General features: G+C 36.3%; 1 protein-coding gene across 3 annotated transcripts; it reads left to right on the plus strand.

Annotated features, from left to right (window-relative positions):
• Positions 1-2801: 2801 nt before the first annotated feature.
• On the plus strand, positions 2802-14493 carry LOC146148148 (G-protein coupled receptor 84-like). Of its 3 annotated transcripts, none has more exons than XM_083387654.1 (10): positions 2802-3312; positions 7110-7213; positions 8969-9182; positions 9690-9822; positions 10145-10313; positions 10749-10861; positions 11230-11365; positions 11892-11940; positions 13661-13872; positions 14096-14493. In XM_083387654.1, the coding sequence occupies exons 1-10, from the start codon at positions 2980-2982 to the stop codon at positions 14232-14234; spliced, it is 1602 nt and encodes a 533-aa protein (XP_083243780.1). In that variant the 5' UTR covers positions 2802-2979; the 3' UTR covers positions 14235-14493. The 3 variants fall into 3 exon arrangements, with proteins under 3 accessions (XP_083243780.1, XP_083243782.1, XP_083243781.1); XM_083387656.1 differs by having other exon boundaries at positions 11308-11365; XM_083387655.1 differs by having other exon boundaries at positions 8969-9179.
• Positions 14494-20092: the final 5599 nt, after the last annotated feature.

The raw sequence follows: 20092 nt of genomic DNA on the forward strand, positions 1-20092 counted from the left end.
CATTATCGCAAGGAGCTTCTATAGAAAATCATATGTTATGTGCAAATCAGGGAAAATGTAAATAAGTAGGCAATATTTGACGTAAAGAGGATGTTGCGTTTGCCAAAACAAGTGGCGTCCAAGCACAACTTAAAGGCTGGGAGCCTTTAAAGTGGTCAACTAAAATCAGTTTCCTAATTAGGGATTTTCGTGCAAGCAAGTCGAGGGTCGAAAACAACTATTCTATGCCTGCTCTTATAGGTTCGCAACACAACATCGGCTATTCAAACAGCAGGTTGGTGTTCTAGTTGTTTAGACTTGTGAGCCTGTTTAGCTCAGTTGATAAAGCGTTGGTCAAGTTATGGAGGTCCTGAGTTCGAACCTCAGGTTAGGATAGTTGTCCTTCTTTAGCCTGAAGAACATTTTTCGTTGCTTACTGGAGTTTTGCCTGTAATGCGGTCAACTTGGGTCATAACAATTATCCTATAGAAGAAATTGGATTTAAACTTTTTTCATTGTATCGTTTTCGATAGAACTAAAAAAAAACACAAAAAATCTCATGTCATAATGGAAACGCCTTGAATGAAATCAACCGGAACAACTTACTTTTTCCAGGTTGTCACATTTGGATCACCTTGAAGTTTAATAGTCAAGAAATCTCTCGAGATCGATGGGCTTTTAAGTGTTTTTTAATCGATTTTGTCTCTTCGCGAAGTTGCACTTAACCAAAGATTGTCGGTTAAAAGCAAATTGGTGTCATTGCAAAGTATATGGTGATTTTTAATTTTAACAAAAGAAAAGTAGTGCAGTGTCGCACATGATTTTTAAGATCGGGCGAAGAAGTTGAAAGTTATGGTAGAGATCATGTCATAAATTTACGCCAAAAGGTGGCGTCATAGAACAACGAACCTCAGGAAACTTGATTTTCTCGGTTGCACTTGCAAATAAATGCAGAAGTTACAGTTTTGTGTCGTCTATAGATCAGTGTACTTCAACCGGGATACACGGTAAAATATGCGTGGGGTGCACAGCAGTACCAAAGGGTACATGACAAATTTGTCGAAACGTATGCTTTTTATAAAATATTTTGTTTCCCAAAAAACATTAAGCTACAAGCGACTTCCAAATTTTAACTAAAGACTTAAAATTTTCGAAGGGTGCTGCGTACCATTAGCAGCAGAAAAACTGTTGAAAAGGCGTAACCATTTAAAACGACTTGTCTAATACGCGTTTTTGGAGAACACCGCGGCCCAAACATATTGACGTACAATAAGTAATACATCAAAGTTGTTTCCAAGCGAACTATAGTATATAAACGTGGTGTTGAATTCAAACAAAACTGTGAGAAATTAAAATGGCGTTTATCGGTTTATTTAGATTAAACGTTTTAAATCACAGGGGGAGGTAACAAACGATTACATACAATAATATCACAATGCTCAATACAATGGCATTTATCAAGTTACTTTTGACAAACAAATTTACCGGGCGACAAAAAAGTAAACGGTCTTTAGTACACCTTAAGTCAGTGGTTCCAAACCTGGGGATCGCGACCCCTAAAGGAGTCCCGCTTACCATTTGGAATGTCAATTTTCCATTATTGCGTAACGAGCGTAAAATTAATTTTCTACTTTGTTAAACCCGGACAATCTTGCCAAATTTTGAAACTATCAGTCAAGAAATGTAAACATTTTTTCGAGTTGTGTATGATGTAATACGGTTTATGTTTAATACATAAAATTGAGGTTTCGCATAGGTTTTCGAAAACTGAAAAAGGGGTCGCGAAAACAAAAAGGTTGAGAACCACTGCCTTAAGTTATAGTGATTACCTATGATAGGATGGCAGTAGGTTATTGCAAAAATGTTATATATTCAAGCAAACAAATCGATAGATTTGTCTTATTTTAAAGACGTAAAAGCGTCATTTGGACAAAAAAAGTCTTTAAAATGAGCTACAACATGCGAGAAAATTAAATAGTGTTCACACGAAGCGCGATTTTTTGCATTTCCCTATAATTAAAAGTTGGCAACATGAAGTTTTGGAAGTTGGCGACCATGCTTGGTTAGGGTTAGGGTTAGGTTGATAGGTGGGTTTAGCAAATTTTGTCAGTTACCTTATAAAGTTATTCCAAATTCGGTGTTATCACTGGGGTGTTCTTTTTAGGCGAAAGTGTTTTTGCAAAAGAAAACATTCAAATCTTTAGCCAGCAATCACTGCTCGGTTTAGTTGAATTAAATAGTCAATAACAATTAACACCAAATATTATTTAATTCATTGAATAAGATTTTTCTGTTCGCGAAGATAAATATAGAAACCTACAGTTACCGACATGTTAAATTAGGTTTATTTAAGCAAACCTGGTCTGCTTTGGAAATGCTTGATAATTTTTTTGCAACATACAAAAACTTTGTTGTTCAATTCTACCATCTTCTTTATTAAATCATAAGTTGTCTATAGATTTATACAAAGACTAATTGTTGAACTCACGCTAAAAGTTGCAATGACAAAATCAATATTTGAAATAAAGTCACATACTTTAATAAATGTAGTTAACACTAAAAAAATAATATACAAATAAAGGTGAAAACAGCTTGCAAAAACAAGCTAGAACTAGAACTACTGCAACTTTCTTTAATTGCAGCCTACATGATTCAAAATCACGCCAGCTTCGTCGATTTGATGCTGCGCGCTATTTTTGTCATCGATTGTTTCGTCAGAGATGTCTGGCGAAAAAGGCGCTTGCAGAGCACGTGACACCGCCTGAGCGTTTTAAACGCAGGGACCGTTTAGGCTGAACTAACTACCAGTGATCACACTTCAAGGGACACGTTAGAAGAAAACGACGTCGGTGCTCGCTATTAGGGCCTTTTCGATTTGTTTATAGAAATATTGTTCTAGCAAGGGAAAGAGGGACCTTGTTCAATACAGGCGGCAGTATCGGTTCCCAAGCGGCAGTTTTCACACAGCTCCACAAGCAGCCGGGCAGCACCACAGTTCAAATGGTTCAACATTCAGAGCAGGCGATCAGCACGAGCAGCTTCAATTTGTTGACTTATCCGCTACTTAACTCGACGTCACTCTTCGATGTTACCAACAGCACTCAGGCTCCAGTCGACGCCATCGACAAGTCGGCTTTACGACTCCTTGGTATCGCGATCGGACTATTTACGATATGCCTGGGATCGATCGGCAACCTGCTAACGATAATCGCTATACTGCACAATCCGAAACTGCGCACCACTTTTCATATATTTATCGGCAACCTGTGCATCATCGACTTTCTAACGGCGTCCACAATGTTGCCGTTCAACGTTACTGCCTATTGGCTGAAGGTAAGTCGAGCTGAAACTCTTTACCGACATTTCTTTACGCCACGTGATCCGTTCTGTGACCCAGCAGGAAAATGCCAGAAAGATCAATTTAAAATTAGTCTGAAGGAAACAATACCTGGATTACTTTGTACAGTTAAACATTTTTAAACTATAGCTTGGTTCAATGATATAGTTTGCATAACACCATTATTAACTATATCGAAGGGCAAACAGGCTTTGCTTCTGTAGTGAGTTTCGCTTAGTCTTTTCTTTAGTGCAGTGTTTCTTAACCTTTTTTACTTGGGGGCGCACCTAGAGACGTATGAAAACGTGGCGGCGTACCTTACGAGCGAAGCAAGCGCGAAATTTTTCAGGTGTACCGATATTTCTCTTAAATTGCCTGCATTTGTTATTTTTTATATGAGTTTTATAGTTGTTATATGGGTTTTAAAGTGGCATATCTCTAAAGGGACTTCCAGCCTTTGAGACTAAAAACGTTATTTTGTCCATTAAAGTCTTAATCCGATTAATTTTGGACTAATATCGACTTGTTCTTTCCGTTTACTCGCGGTGCACCTAGCAGCCTTCCATGGCGCACTAGTGCGCCGCGACGCACCGGTTGAGAAACGCTGCCTTAGAGTGTCGTTGAAATTAATGATCCCTGATACCATGAAAAAATTTCACCGCCACAAGTTACTTAAGAAATGTTTTTATCAAGTAACAGGTTCGCCTATATCAAATTATTTATGTTTCAGGATTTAGTGTTATTAATGATACACTTCGCGTTATCGTAGTATTTTAGTTATGCCTTTTAATTCCTACTGCTAACGTTTGGCAGTTGCTATCTAACATCTACAGATTGGGTGTTCAACCTCTGGTCATTTCCAATAATTAAGCAATTAAAGTTGCTTCCCATCTGGTCATTACCCTGTGATAACGCCTACGCCCTACGGTTATGTCAAATGATGTCTAATAGCATTCTTTTCCGACATGGAAGGACTTTGATGTAGAAAATACGCGCCAACAAAAACGAATCCGAAAAAAGCACAACACGAATGTGTTCTACCAAACAACTCTGTCATGTGAACTTAGAATGTTGTTCCATATACGACACAGTAAACTTTTGTGCAAACGTTTAACACACTGTACACTTTAGTATTTCGTTGCACAGAGAATAAGGATATGTGAAGCGCAACAACGCTTCGATTTCCTATATTTAGTGTAACAAGATCCAATTGTGTAATGACAGTCTCCCACGAAGGCCGCAGCTCGTATGTGGTGTCGAGTCGCAGGAAAATGTTGATCAGGGCAGAAGATTAATGTGGATTGTGGCATAGACTTTGATGACTTAAAAGCATGATGTCGCTTCATAACAGGTTACCGCTGCTATGTGTCCCTACAGTTCTAATTGGCGTACGATAAAACACGTTCTTTGCCAATTTTAAGAAGGCGGTTCGAAGTCGTGTAACCTATATTGCGCGTTAAGATGCGTTTCGGCCGGCGTTGCGCCAGGTAAGCACACATTCAACGTGGTTGGCGGCCACCGACATAGCACGGCGTATATTGTAAGCTTCTATTGACCAAGCGCTACTTGACAGCGCTTCACTTGACTAAGACTGCAGGCCTGCATATAGGTACCACAGTGCTGCTGCTTCGCCACAACTTCCGTTTTAGAGTAACCCTCAATTTTGGTTAATTTTCTTCGGGCAGTACTTCGTATTTCGGGTGGAGTATTTACTCTAAATATTAAACTACTGGTCTCTCGTGTTTTATTGCAGAGATTGCTTCGAAAACAAACTTTTATCGAAGCATTTACATTAAAACCGCTATCACGTGGGAAAAGGTGATTAAACTATTCCAGTATAAAATTCACCAGAATAGTAATGTCAGATCGTAAATTTACGATTAATAGCGCACAACGCTCCTTAAATATCCAAATGATTTTGTTTGACTATAAATTAAGTAAATATTATAAGTCAGATAAGTTTAGACCCCCCTTCCCATAAATGAAGAGTTTTCCATCTTTTAAAAAACTTGAAACTAATAACAAGAATGCCATTCACGGTATTTCAAGGCGGTCAGACTGTCACACGCAAGGCGAAACTTGGAGATTTTGTTGGCCACCTATCAATACTAACCGCGCCAATCTGTCAAAACTGTTGAACCATGCGCAACCTGAGGAGCAAATCGTCTGCGCTGATGTCGGAAATATTTGGCTTGCAGCTGTTTGCCTATTGGCCTTCCTGCATTGCTGCGAAAGCTGCATCACAAATGAGCTTCAAGGTTGCGACAAAATACAATTAATATTAACTAAATGTATTCGTGTTGCCAAATGGCGTTTAAAATTGCAGTTTACAGGCGACATTTTTAACGCCAGTGTTTTTTCAGAAGTTTTCAATTGCCTATGTTGTACGATCAACAAAAATATTGAAATTCGAATACAAAGTTCATGAGTAAAACACAAAAACAGTAATTTCAATAAAGACTTTAAGAAAGTCAAGGCGAGGGCCAACGCAAATATTATCCATTTATGTAATACTTTAATGGGACGAAATGATTACATCACGAAACGCAGAACATAGAAACTTGTCCAGCAGATCGTTTGACAATAAAGTTATACCTAAATCTAGAATAACGTCAAGGTTATAAATGGCTTGCTTGTTAAAGTATATTTTATTACTACAAATGTTTTGAAAGAATTGGTAAAAGCGGGTAACCTCATGCCTTTCTTTTATAAATTCAACGTATGTGTTATGTCAATACCATGGATGGTATTATTTAAAAAAATTCTGAAATCAACCATTTTACTTTTTCTTAGATTGTGACTATTTAAATATATTTCTTAAATTGCATGTATTGCGTACTAAACTGAAGGTATTTCGGCGACCTAACTTTATTTGCAGTTTACGCCATAACCCGCAGAAATATTCTAGACTAGCGGGTGCCGTTGGAGGTTTAAACAGGGTTTTCGTAATTTAATGGTTATTGGTTCACAATTTTAATGGTTATTGGTTTTAAATGGAAGTAAAATTTTATTTTATTGACGCAACTGTAGGTTTAGAAAACACATAGAATATAATGGGGACTTGAAACACTTTGATAACTGCATACATAAATATTGAATAAGGTCAACAAACCATTGTGACGTTAGTAAGAACCAATGTGGCTTTGTTTTTGAGCTATAAGTTGCGGGAACCCCTGGTTAAAGGTTATTATTGTTTAAAGGGCTGCAAAGAAACGCCCCTGGAGATACAGTGGGCCCTCATCGTACCTTAGGCTACATATTTATGCGATTAGCATTTTCTTCCCCTTGTTCGCGATTAAGCATTGGCGACTAACTCGTAGTAGAACGTTGTTTCATACTGTACATGCTTGATAACAACAACTGTATTGGGTTAGACAAACCAACATCTTCAGAACAACTATGCCCAGTTATTTTCTAAAAGTCGAACGTTAAATTTATATAACTTCAACTGTAGCATTTCAATACCACGAGTCTTGTAAAAACACTTTTTTGCAATGTTAATCGAGTAAAGTAGCTTCAAAGTAAAACGCAAGCATTTTTGACATTACGGCGAATTTATACTTCAGTTAAGCCGCACTACAACACTTAGCTGCCCTCAGTTCCCGCACGGCGGCCAGGCGATAATTGCTTTAAGATTGTTATTATATTGCCGCTATTGGGATCGCATTAATATATAATTTCCCAAAGGAGATCGTTGGCGATGTGCAGTCGGTAAAAAGATACCAGTGTGGTTGACTCACATCCAAGCCGTCGTGTGTAATCGTCGACACCTATATTTTTTTTATAATTGCAGGAATGGCCCTTCAGCAATGAATTCACGTGTTCATTCATGGCGTTTTCCTATTACAGCTGTGGCTACTCGTCTATCGTGTGCTTGGTTGCAATTACAGTCAACAGGTAACTTGCTTACATTCGTTGTAAATACTTGACTTTGGCTAAGGTTAGGGTAGAATAACATGTAAAGTATATGTTATTCACATAAAATTGTCCACAAACCGTTTTTCATAGATACGGTAATACTTAATTTGTTTAAAACATCTCATTAAAGCAAATGTTACATGTTTTTACTTGTTTTGTCAAAATTAACATAACGTCTCCTAACATAAACGTCTGCCCAAAATGTTACGCAGGTGCCGACAATCAGTGTGCAAAGTGCGCAAATTCAAACGTAAAAGGTCCCGAAGGGGCTACGCAAATTAAATTCTTGCTTCACTTTAGTCTGCTAACGGCTCCCAGGCTCACATAGCGAAACCGCTGTTTTAAGACCATTCTTTTTAAAAACCGCTTAGATATGTAACATTTGTCTTTCATTTGATCAGAATTTTAGGAATACACCTAGCTTAAGAATTCAAAAAGTTTCCGGACGCAAAACATAATTCCCAAATAAAATAAAATACAAAATAAAATAGAAATACGTACACGATAACAATTGGACACTAAGTACTGTATACAAAGAGGGGATCAAGCAAACAAGCTTAAATGCAAATATCTTCGCCTAGTATGCCGGACGGCGATAAAAAGTTATTATGGTATTTTTGACGAGACCCTTCCTTGCATATTTTTTTTTAGTATTTGCGAGATTTTGCATTTTGAAGCGGTGATTTTTTTAGGCAAAAGTATTTAACCTTGCTGTGTTTTATGAATTGGCCTCGGGCTCACATATAGGACTTAATATGCTACTTTCTTGACATTAAGTTAAGTAGCTTTGTAAAAAATCACTTAAAACTGCCATTCTAAGTATCAAACCAATAGTTAACTTTACGTAGTGTAATCTTATGACATTGCAAGGTCCGCAAACAACCCTAGTATAGTTACTGTAGGCTAATTTTACAAGATACCTACTCATAAAATAAATTATAACGTCCCTTTACTTAACAGAGTATTTTGCCAAGATGTCTTGATTAATATTTTTGCATGAAAAGCAAATTCCATAGGTTAGAATTTGTTTTTTTCTATGCAAGTGACTTGACTTGGATTTTTTAAATATTTAAAGTTAAATATATTTAGCCTGAGTTTGGACTACAATGTGAGGTCTCATCAAGGTTCTTGCTTAATAACAAGTTATAAAGTAAATATGTGACGTCATTTTTGACGATTTACATTGGCCCCTTAAACAAAACGCTGTATAAATCCGGTCCTGCAGTTTAACTGGTTTCGTTAAGGGTTCTACAGCTTTTACCAAACCATCATAAGGATTAATCACGCTAAAACGTTTGGGAACTATTTTAGTAAGTTGTTTTTAGTAAATTCGCGCAATATTTGGTGGCTTCTATCGCAAACTTGTATAAGTAATTTGTCACACCGAAAATCTGTCAGTAAATAATAAACCGGGTTGCTATTGATTTTGTGGTAGTTGTGAAGCGAAACGCCTTCGTCCTACACAATTACAATGGTTGACTCATGTACTGTTTGAAACCATTGAACTGAAAACAGCTACATGAAGTTTATCATTATACGCCTATTTTCACGTAGACGTAATTGGTAAATTTAGCACTACCTGTGCTTTCATTAACGAAGTTCATGAGCATATAAGCATATTGAACGTGGGATAAAATAGTAGCTAAGACATATAATATTTTGTGAATAATCAAAGTTATACATGTTAATATCTAAGTTATTTTTTTGTCAATAGGTTAATGTTTTTTTTTCTAGGTTTGTCGGCATTGTATATCCGGAACGGTACGATGTTCTTTTCACACCTTTTCGGATATCTCTCGTTATCATCATCTCATGGCTGTTTGCTCCAATATTTTTGTCGCCCTTTTTTTTCTTTTCTGATGGAAAGGGCTTCGGATGGGTTCAAAGTTTAACTTTGTGTGTGTTTCGTACTGCAGGTTATACACAAGCGCAACAAAACTATATGGTGGTAAGTTAACGTTTAGCCAAAATAGGTTAACAATTTTTTCGTCCTGTCCACAGACACTACAATTAATTGTTTAATATTGGGCTTTATTTTTTCCCAATCGTTTACCGATAATTTAATTTAGAAGCTATAACATATCGTTTATTCCGAAATAAATAAACTTTTCCGAATTTATATTTGCATTTTATTTTAATTTTTGTACTTGTGTTGAGTCGCCCGAAGTTACACAGGGTAAAGTAAGCATAAAAAGTAGTATAGTACCTTGCTTTAACATAGACTTAGGATAATGGTGTTTAGCCTCATCTGAAGTTAATTTACAACTTTACAGTTTATAATTAAATACGTAATATATTAATTTACATTCTATATTTAATAAATTAAATTATTTAAATAACCTAGGTATATAAAAAAAATCGGTGATCGGTATTTGGTGTCGGTTAGAAAATATATAAAACATCTGCAATATGCTATCAATCGAACTCAAGTAACATAAACCGTATGCGTTTTCAGTTCACACGAATACTCTTTCAACTTATTCCCCTTGTCGTCATGGTTGTGCTATACTTGAAGATATTCATCACATCCAGTAGAGCCGGAAGAAATGTATTAAAGCTCTCCCAAAGAAGCGCGAACCGTGAACCTGGTAATGGCCTTAAAATATTGCACTTAATATACCAAAGCCAAGTTAGGTGTGCGCCGCGAACAACCGGAAGTTTGACTAAACACCTTAATACTGTGATAACATTCTATAAATTGCATTATAAAAAGAAATCTCAAATCATAAGGGAAAATGCGTTAATTTGAGTCACTGCATGCACTTGTGCCAACCACAGATAGTTAAGTAATGACATCTATTTAAATAAAATTCATCAGAACATAGAAACTACTGCTTTCAGAACGATCGTGCAATAACAAATAAAGCTCTTAAACCGTCGACTTTTTGAAATACCATACGTATCCCGCAGTTCACATAGCGCGAATGATGAAAAACAACAGAATGCTGCGAGACCACCGGAACAGCCACGAGGATACACAGCACGAGCACGTGCATATTAGTTGCCACGTCAAATTCTTGCACGAAAAACAGTGCACCAAGGCGCAGAAAAGCTCGGTCAACTGGGATACACATTACAAGTAGGTATGGGTTCCACGCCAAATCTGTGGCATCGCGAGCGCATTTAGACACGCTTCAACAAGTTCGTGGCGCAGTTCAGTTCGTCGAATTGATTTGTTAAGTATTTACGCTTGTCAGTTTACGCGGCAAACATAGCATTCTTGGGGGCATCCTAATTTTGCTGCCAATCCACGTGAGGCGGCTTAAATGTGAAACTTTAGGCTGTTTAAGATGCCAAATATATATGCTGAATATGAGTAGGCTACCCGGTAGCATATAAAACGTTTGTAAAGTAAGAAAGTTTAAATAACCGGGTCATATTTTGTGGATTAGGATATGTCTTACGGCAATCGCTTAGGTGTCGCGTAATAATTTGTGTTTGGGTTTCAGTTGAAGCAGTAATTACAGTTGCACATCTGTAAATTAACTTATGTAAATGTCTAATTTAAATCAAGCTCGGCGCATGTCGACGAAAATAAATTGACACCTCCGCCCTCACCTCGACAAGGTCGACATTCAGTATCAGAAGACGGGTCGACTCCATCAATGCAAAGAATGGGAGACCAAGGTAAGAATAAAAATAAAGTAAACAACTTTATATTTGTTAGAATCAAATTTGGAAAGCTAGTTAGCAGTAGCCTTTAAATTTTGGACGAACGATTTAGATTTTTTTGTAGTCTGCGGTATTAATTTAGCGGAATGCCATGTGTTTAGATTTCCCTAAGGTAGTAGTCAACTTATATTACTAAAAGGTATAGCAGTCAACTTACATAAATATAATGACACACTGGTGATAAACACCCGAGCTTTACACTTTTTAAGTTTTGTGAACTTTGTTTAATATCACCACCGAAAAGAATAACACTCAATATTAGATCCGTATTTCTATTCCTTAATTATAAAATTATGCCAACTACGAAATTATTTTGTTTATAGCTTCTCGCATACCAAGTTTAATTATATTGATTGTTCGAGCAAATTTCGAAAACAGACTTCCATGTTTGTTTTGTACAGCCGCTGATAAAGGCAAGTCTTTGTTGAAGATATCGAATTCCCTGAAACTACACCCAAGGTAAGTTTCAATAATTTATTATTTGTATATTTAGCTCAACCACGTCAGTAGAAAATTACACATAATGTCAGCGCGAAATGAAAGATATCTGGTCATAACAAACGCCACAATGTAAACTATTTGGTTAATCTGTGGAACGTTTAGTGCGCAAAACGTATTTGGATACGAAGCCTCACTACAGTTAATTCTATTACCAACGTTTCATATGTACATATGTCAATGATGTCGTACGGGAAAACAGATAAATATTTTTTTCCTGAAATGCCATTAAAGTGTGCCGGCATTTTATATGGAACATATAGTAACATAAAAACTGCGCCGCCTCTCGTCACATGAATTTTGTAGCTTAGTTTTATCTCATGCCGGACCACTTTCGTTTTATTCGCGACCATAAGGCAATTGGAATTGATTTACTCTCTTACAAATCAACGGTAAAAGCTTTAGCCGGTACAATTATATTAATGAGTCCCAGTGGTTTTGTCATTTTATTTTTATTATTTCGATAATTTTTTTTATTTTTTCATAGATGCAGGAAGGAACGTACGATTATGGAGAGAGAAGCTCGAAAACGAAAGGTACAGGCTCTTTACTAAAAGTGATTTGTTTCGTTTCCGACAGGTCCTTCGATATCACATTTAAGTTCAAACGATACCCGCCAACAAAACTTAATTGTATACTGGATCAGATGCATTAGGCCTGGCCTTTGGACATTAAAATGCCGCTTCTGACCCTGGCGGCAGTGATTTGCCGGCCGAAAAAGAAAGCAGTGACACAAATTGACAGATGTCCTTTACTGCATACTAAAAAACGCGCCTTTGAAGACAGCAATCACGCTAAACTAAAAATCAGACGCAGAATTCCTTTGACATGGTCATCGATTTTCTTCGACAATCACGTCAACAAAATTAAAGAGAAATGTCCCGATTGGAAACAAAGCCGACAGCTGCGACCCTTCTTGATTGTCTGCTATAGTCGTGCTTTCTAAGGTAGAGGAAAAGGGATGTGAGACCAAATCAGATGATGATCGGTACACAAACACTCAAATCAATATACGCACATTGTCAAGTGTCGAAATTGGCGCAAACATCAACGTCACTCTATGTGTATAGTGTTATGCTTCAAACTCAAATTTTAGCCTAAATAAATAAACATAAATCATAGTTGATAGGCCCAATTAGCAGACAGGAAGTGAATGTCATGCGATGTTTCGGACCCCGTTAGGTTTTACCCAATGTACCTAAACAACTGACCTTCGACCTATTGTAAATTCTTGTCGGCTATTATTTATAAATGGCGACACACCGAAAGAAACAGACAAGAGTGCAACTATTTACGGTTGGGATTTGCTTTAGAAAGGGGCTTATTTTTCTAAGACAAACCGGTGTTTTTAAACAAAATTTTCTCTCGTTGTTTTTAAGGTAATTGAAGACGGAAATAATAGACTAGTATTCGAGGCTACCAAAGGGTATGTCGGCCTAATCTGCGTCACTGCTGATTGTACAAGGCCATACGAAATGCGATGAGATTTACGAGCCTTTCAGAGACACTGACCAAAAACTACAATCGCAAGAAATTATTAATTAAAACAATAGTTTTGTCACTATCAACAAATGTGGCAATCCCGGAAGTCACCTTTGAGCTAACCTAACTGCGACTTTTATAAAGTGGGAACAATGTGGCTCCAAACAACAGAATAGTTCAGGAACTCTGATACCTAAGATATATTATGTAAACTGTGCCTATTGAGCGGAACTAGCGGTCAAAATTATAGCAAAATACGAACCTAAACGTGCGCTAGGAATGCAGACTTTTAGTCGACTGGCCATGCATGAACAATGCTACTGATATATGTCTGGGCCAAATCACAAAAAAACAGATATAGGCTGGTATTGGTGTATGTTGAAGTTCATCTTGAATAATTGTTTTTAAGGTAACGAGGCAATCACAATTACTCCCTGGATGATTGTATAATTAATATAAAGACATAGGCCTACATCAACCTTCGCGAATAAACTGTGATTGTTTTGAGTGTATTTAAGCTGCAAACGAAATGTGAATAAAGCGCCGTTAAAGTTGCCCCAAACTACGTCAAATATTTTTTTTTTGTATTTCTTCTATCTTATAATAAATAGACAAAATTAATATCACTTCAGTTTTTGTTTAATAAAACACTTGTTTTCCAACTTAATATAACGCGAAATTTTCATTACTAGTTAAAGAGCTGCTTTGCTGCGTTTACTGGTGATTTTGTTTTTTTCGCTCTATAAATCCTGTTTTTGTTTCGACCATACCCAGATAATGGATCGTAAGCTCCTTCGAATCAGCGTCACGATTTGCGTCGCCTTCATGACCCTCTTTCTCCCAAGCGTGATCGTGAACCTTTTCCCTAAGAGTGCAAACATCGACCCGCGCGCTCACATGTTCGCCAGCGTTATCACGTGGTTCAACTCATGCGTGAACCCGGTGATTTATTGCTTTATGAACGCGAGGATGAGGCTGCAATACAAGTAAGTCTATGAAGCTATGACAACATTCTGTATAGTCAATTACGTAAATCGGACAAGATTTTCCACCTTGTGGTAAATTTTATTAACTTTATTTTTCTGTCACTTTAGTAGTTGTTCTTGAAGCATTCCTATAAAATCAAATCTTAAAAGTTTATGGACTTGCAAAAGTAGTCGTCTAAAATTTTACATTTCATGAAATATTTGAAAAATTTATTTTTATCAGGGTTCTAGTGATCAAAGCGTGGAACTCGATCTTTAAATGCTTGACAATTGAAGTCGGTCACCACTCGAGGCATTTACGCGCAAGTTCAATAAGGTCGAGTCATTCGTCTTTTCGAGTTGCACGAAAACTTAGCCGCTAGATGGCGTTTCTGTGCCGTAACTATACCATAACCTCCTAGTTGGTTTAGTGTAATATATTTATTTTTCCGTGTTTTTAACGTTTATTCGCACTGTACTGCTTAAAAATAACCGAGTAAATACACGCAAGGTGTTGCGGTTTGCAGCATGAGTTAATGGACGTGGTTAGATAACAATTTAATGTGAATTCAATGTTTACAGAAGGAGAATAACTATAAGCTTTGTCCCTACTTTAAAATGCTAAATGTTGTGTTACATTTCTTCGTGACAAATAAATAAGAATGATTTTTGTATTGATTTGACTCGAGAGATTTTTTATTTTATCTTAAAGCTTTTAGACATATTTTAACTCCGACTTCGCATTTGTTGTTTTGACGTAGTACACACTTAATTAAAAAAAATAACTTGGGGTAAATATGTGGATACCTAGCACATAATTTCTAATTACCAAACATTATACTTTTGTATTGAACTACATAGATCGGTGGTTCTCAACTTTTTTCCTTGCGACGCGCCCAACTTTACACATTTCAGTTATTTTTAATATTAAAAACAAACAAGAGAAAACTATTGAAAAATAGAAGTGCACATTTCATACTGTATTTACAGACAAACAACGCAAGAAATTTATTAGGCGGTAACCATTGTAAAAATACTAAATCACGTAACAGAAAGACTATTATAGGCTACAACCATAAACATCTATTGTGACGTGTTACCTTGCTTATTTCTACTTAATCCTAACCTGATTTGTAACCCCGAACATTCCCCTACTTACCCCAAACAGGGGCAAACGTCGACACCAAATCGGCTGATGCCAGACCAACGGCACCTGATGGTCCCATACCTTTTACCTACAGTGCCATTTTATTCCGATATTTATATTATAGAACTTATTACCTTGGGGGTCCGTGAACTAGTTCTAGGGGTCCATGAAGGTCTAATTGAAACATTAGTGTATATTTAAGCAGTAATCAATTCATTAAAGAAAATAATTTATTTAAAAATAAAAAGGTTTTGAACTAAATGTATTTAGACTCCATTTCACTTTCACATTTTTGGACCAAAATCAGCAAGTTGGTGAAGTTTATTTGTACTGTGACGTCTTTTTTTGGGCCTTCAGTGGTCCACGCGAGATGAAAGAAAATTTTAGGGGTCCGAGGTAAAAAAAGATTAAGAACCTCTGCCCTAAATGGATAATAGAATGATACAAAATTCATTCTTGCTAGACCTGCCTATTTTATTTAATTCTAAGGTGACCCGCGTTTATATTATAATTGTTTGAAAATACTCGTAAAAATGGGTCAATTCACAGCCATTAAAAGTAGGCTATACTAACTTATGTTTTTAAGGCAAAAAAGGCCGAGGCTGATCGAATACCTGAATTATAGATAAGGCCCATGAATATTTGTCTAAATATATACGATCTTATTTCTGTAATCTTTGTATTTATAGCCCATAGCAGAGGTGGCGATCAACCATTAACCCACAAGTCACAAAGGGGACCATTACAGATATTCTGCGACTCATTTGTTATTCTAAAATTTTAATACAAAAATATTAAAGTTTAAATAACAAAATATTATATAGAATATTTTCGAAAACAACAAAATATTATGTAAAAATATCAAATATTTGTTAAACACCACTGCTGTTCGTTTTGACAATATGAAAATATTTTTCATAGCTCTGTGAATTTGTTTATTCCTAAAATTAGTGCAAAACTTATGGATTACCAATCAAGGATAATATTATTAGTAGCGAAGATGCGGCATGCAAGTTTGGCATTATTATTGGCATGGCATTTGATGTGGAACCCACTTGTTTAATGTCTTGTTTGTGACCAACGCTATAAATATATTCGCTATCGCGGGTTCCTTTAACAAATCCTCAAGTCTGAATATTAGTTCGCGTTTTAAAAACCTACTCAATAGTATTTTTGCAACATTTACAATAATTTAAATTTAGGAAACGGAGCGATGCTCATTTCTGCATAATATGTAAAACGTGGGCTATATGCGGGTAAAAAAGTAAAACTGCGGCTCAGTCGTTCAATGGTTGGCAAATTTTCGCATATTTAGAAACATAGCGTTATTAGTCTATTAAATAAAACATTAAAATTCGAACTTTGTTTATAATTTTAATATCAATGCGGATCTTGACATTACTTATAATGACAAGCCTTACTATTTGAATAATAAACTATTCTTACTTTCCTTGAAAAAACATTGAAGCAAAACAAAGAGTATCTCAGATATCGGTGTTTTCACAGGAGATTTAAACTTACAAAATCTCTCTAAACATTGTTAAGCCAAAACCAGCATATTTGGCAGTAGTAAATAATATCTTCAAACGTTGTTAGTTGGCGCATTAAATCTTTTCATATTTTTTATAAAAGTCGTTGACCCTCCGACGCGTCGCGCAAGTTTTGCTTAGAAAGAAATATAATTTCGTTTTGTTGATTTTGTCAATTTACGTGACATCAGCAACCTGATGAAATTTGTTGTTTACAAAATTTTTTTAAATGGCTTGCATATTTTCGCAGGCAAAATACAATTGGAAGCTGCACTCTATAGACACTCACTGGTTATGTTTTTAAGAACATGTTGATAGCAACTTTTCCAACAAAACCTTTTTTACAATTTAGATTTGTCTCTTTTAGATTTAAGTCAAGGTTATTATGCAGCAGTTAACACAAGAATAAGAAACAAAGGCAGGTTTTTTTTAACTAATCCCACAGTGTATTTTGGGTGCAAAAATGCTTTGTCAACATTAGGACTGTCATTTGTAAATCTAGTTTTAGGAACGCAACTTTTTAGAACTAAAGTTTCAACCAGCAGATAAAAAAAACTATCCATCGCATTCTTCACTTTCTTTTTCTTTATAACGTCGAGCAGCTTTACATTTTTACTAATTGCGAGATAATAGTTTTAAAAAATGTATGGCGCCACACACGAGCGAAATAACGACTTACCTTTGGAACGTAGTTTGACCTTTGGAACGTAGCTTACGGCAAAGAACAGGGTGCCTGCGACGACATTGCCTCTGGGCTCAAACTGCCACAAAAGGAACAATACACAGAAAACTTTCTGCTCGCCCTCGGTCTATTCTCTGTTGTATTACAAGAGTTGGTGACGCACGTGTTTGTTTGACTACCTTCTTACGAACAAACTAACTGTGCAGAGTAAAACAATTTCAACTGGTATCCATGTTGCGAAAGCGTATATTTTGAAGCATAATATTAACACAACTGTTAACGAGGAGGTTGACCTTGCTTTTTCAAAGGACAATGGGATCTAATTACATTTGATACATTTAAGAAGAAGGCGGTTCAGTGTTGGTGCGAAACTCAAAAACATTACGTTTGCTTAGTTTAAAATTCGGGTCCGCATAGCGTCATCTATAATCACATTTAGAGGTGTAATAAATATACTTTTAACGTGATGCAATAATGAATCGCTAATTTAGTTTATGGTGCAATCTGAATAAGGCCGTAAACTTCCGATGTTATGTTTATATTTATATGACTCAATGAATTCCTGCGAAGCACAATAACATGCATTCAGGTTATACTAAGAAGGTGAAAACCTATTGTTAATACGAACCGCGAGCTATAAATAGTTCTAGGCCAGGGTATTGAAGGAACGTTTAGGCTAAAAAGATTTCCTCAAAACAAAAACATACTAGAAGTATGACCGAGAAGAAAACAATTAGCTTACTTCAACTTATAAAAGAGCTTGTGGGTCGTAGGTTGCCGATTCTGGTTTAATCATTTTTTGTCCAACATTTACTATTGCATTGCTTAATTCGAGGCTTTTAATTGCTTGAACTATGCGAAATAAAAAACGTCTTGGGCTTGTTGTAATGATAAAGGCTTGCAAAGGTTCATACCCCCGGGAATGTACTTTTTTTACCAGATATTGATAGGATTGTTGCTAGAATAACACAAGTACGGGATCTTGTTGAAACTACCTCTCAGTATGTATTCTCAATATGTGGTAAGTGTACCTAAAACGAGGTAAGTGTACCACAAATGAGTGTAATATTATTGCGGCTCTTGTATGTTATACTTTTTCTTTCCAAAATAATGAACTACTATTTTCTCAAATCAGTGTATAGGGCCAACAAGGCGCACATGGTAAAATCTGCACATTTTCACTGACGTGAACATAGCAATAATATAAGAGTTAGAAGAGTTCGCGTTAGAATAGCTAAAGTTAAGAAGAGATAGAGGTAGAAGAGAGTTGAGAAAGAGTTAGAAGAGAGTTAAGAAGATTCTTAAATTATGCCCACGTTACCTATCTCAAACTACGCGCACATTCTCTAAAGGATTTCTGAAGGCACTTTAAAATGGGGAAAACATTTCCGCGTGCACATTGGGCAAAAATCTTGCATCCTCGTCTCCGTAGGACTTTTGGGAACAGATGGTATGCGGTGACAGGTAATAAAATAGCAACACAGCCAAACCTTAAGGCAGTTGTTTCCAATATTTTCAGAGTTACGGCATCAACGGAAAATAGAAATGGTTCGCGGCACCCTTACAATAGTTTTCGGTAAGTCGTTTATTGTGGTGTCACAATAAACTAACTTGAAGCAGTAGGCTACACATCAACTGTACGCTAGGCCTGTAACACAAGGTAGAAAAAAGCTTTTTGACTGGTTCCAGTAGGAAAAATGCAATCGAAAATAATTTAAAATATCTGTTGGCACACTTGAGCGTTGCACCCCAGTTGGGAATCATTGCCTTCATGGGGTCCGTTAGAAGGTTCCAGGGGATCCGAGAAGGCACTGAAAACTGATTTAGTTTTAGTAGGTTATAACATAAAAAGCAGTTTTGAATTTGTTTACTTTTTAGCTAATTGTGGCGTTTAACTATGAACTCAGAGATTTGGATTACTTGTTATAGACAACAGTATTCATTTTATCGATTCTTGTTCCTTTTAAAATATGTTTAGGGGATTGTTTACATAGAAATAAACTAATACTGTATAATTTGTAAACACTGCAGGAGAATTATTTAATCTACAAATGACAAAGTCAGATTATCTATATGCGACATACGTGCAAACCAATAAAATAAGGATTTACAGGATGGTAAGTTATTTTTTTTTAAAATGACATTTCAACTATAAAATATCTAGTCAAACTTTTCAGAGTTGTAGCATTTAAGACAACAAATAAATTCCTTTCATTAGGGTTTAGTGTTTGTTGATACACGATTTGGGCTTCTTTCATTCTCCGTAATTTAGGTTACTATATACGAAAAACATTAATATGCAAAAGAAGTTATCGTTACTAACATAAACATACTTGTAATGTTCTGCAGACAAATCAGATCGACTATGAAAGACGAAATTAGTATGTCAAACTATAAGCGTGGCTTATACCTACTACTACAGCGTGTGGCGAATCAAACATGGCTCTCCTATCGAAGCCAAAGAAAACGAACCTGTGAGATATGTAATATTGTTATAAACAAAATTTAGTAAACGTTGAGCACAAGTTTTACGCAATATAGCGTTCAACAAAACCAATCCACAACAACTAGCTATTGCGAAATCTGAGTATTGGTTTCTCCTAAATTTGCGATTTCGAAACAGACGCGGGTCTGTTGAATAATTGAGTAGACGAAATTGCGAAACTGTCGGCGTGGCGAAGGAGCGACTCTTTGTTTCTTTATTTCACGCTCTAGCAGTTATTTTTTCTTTTCCGTCAGCTGATCGAGCGCCGCAAAGCGAAGCGAAGAAGAGGTGACGCAATGTTGTTGGTCATTGAGGGCTTCTCGTGCTGGAAAAGCGTGGTTATAACAAAGGCATATGTTATGGAAAAGTCGTAAACATCTCGATTTGTACCACAAAGA

Source organism: Ascidiella aspersa, chromosome 4 (genome assembly GCF_963924565.1).
Source record: "Ascidiella aspersa chromosome 4, kaAscAspe10.2, whole genome shotgun sequence".
In the NCBI taxonomy this organism is placed as follows: Eukaryota; Metazoa; Chordata; class Ascidiacea; order Phlebobranchia; family Ascidiidae; genus Ascidiella; species Ascidiella aspersa.

Coding starts and splice junctions, on each gene's coding strand:
- LOC146148148 (XM_083387654.1), top strand. CDS start 2,980: ATGGTTCAACATTCAGAGCAGGCGATCAGCACGAGCAGCTTCAATTTG. Junction 9,823..10,144: donor AAGCGCGAACCGTGAACCTG/GTAATGGCCTTA, acceptor CGTATCCCGCAG/TTCACATAGCGCGAATGATG. Junction 11,366..11,891: donor TCCCTGAAACTACACCCAAG/GTAAGTTTCAAT, acceptor ATTTTTTCATAG/ATGCAGGAAGGAACGTACGA.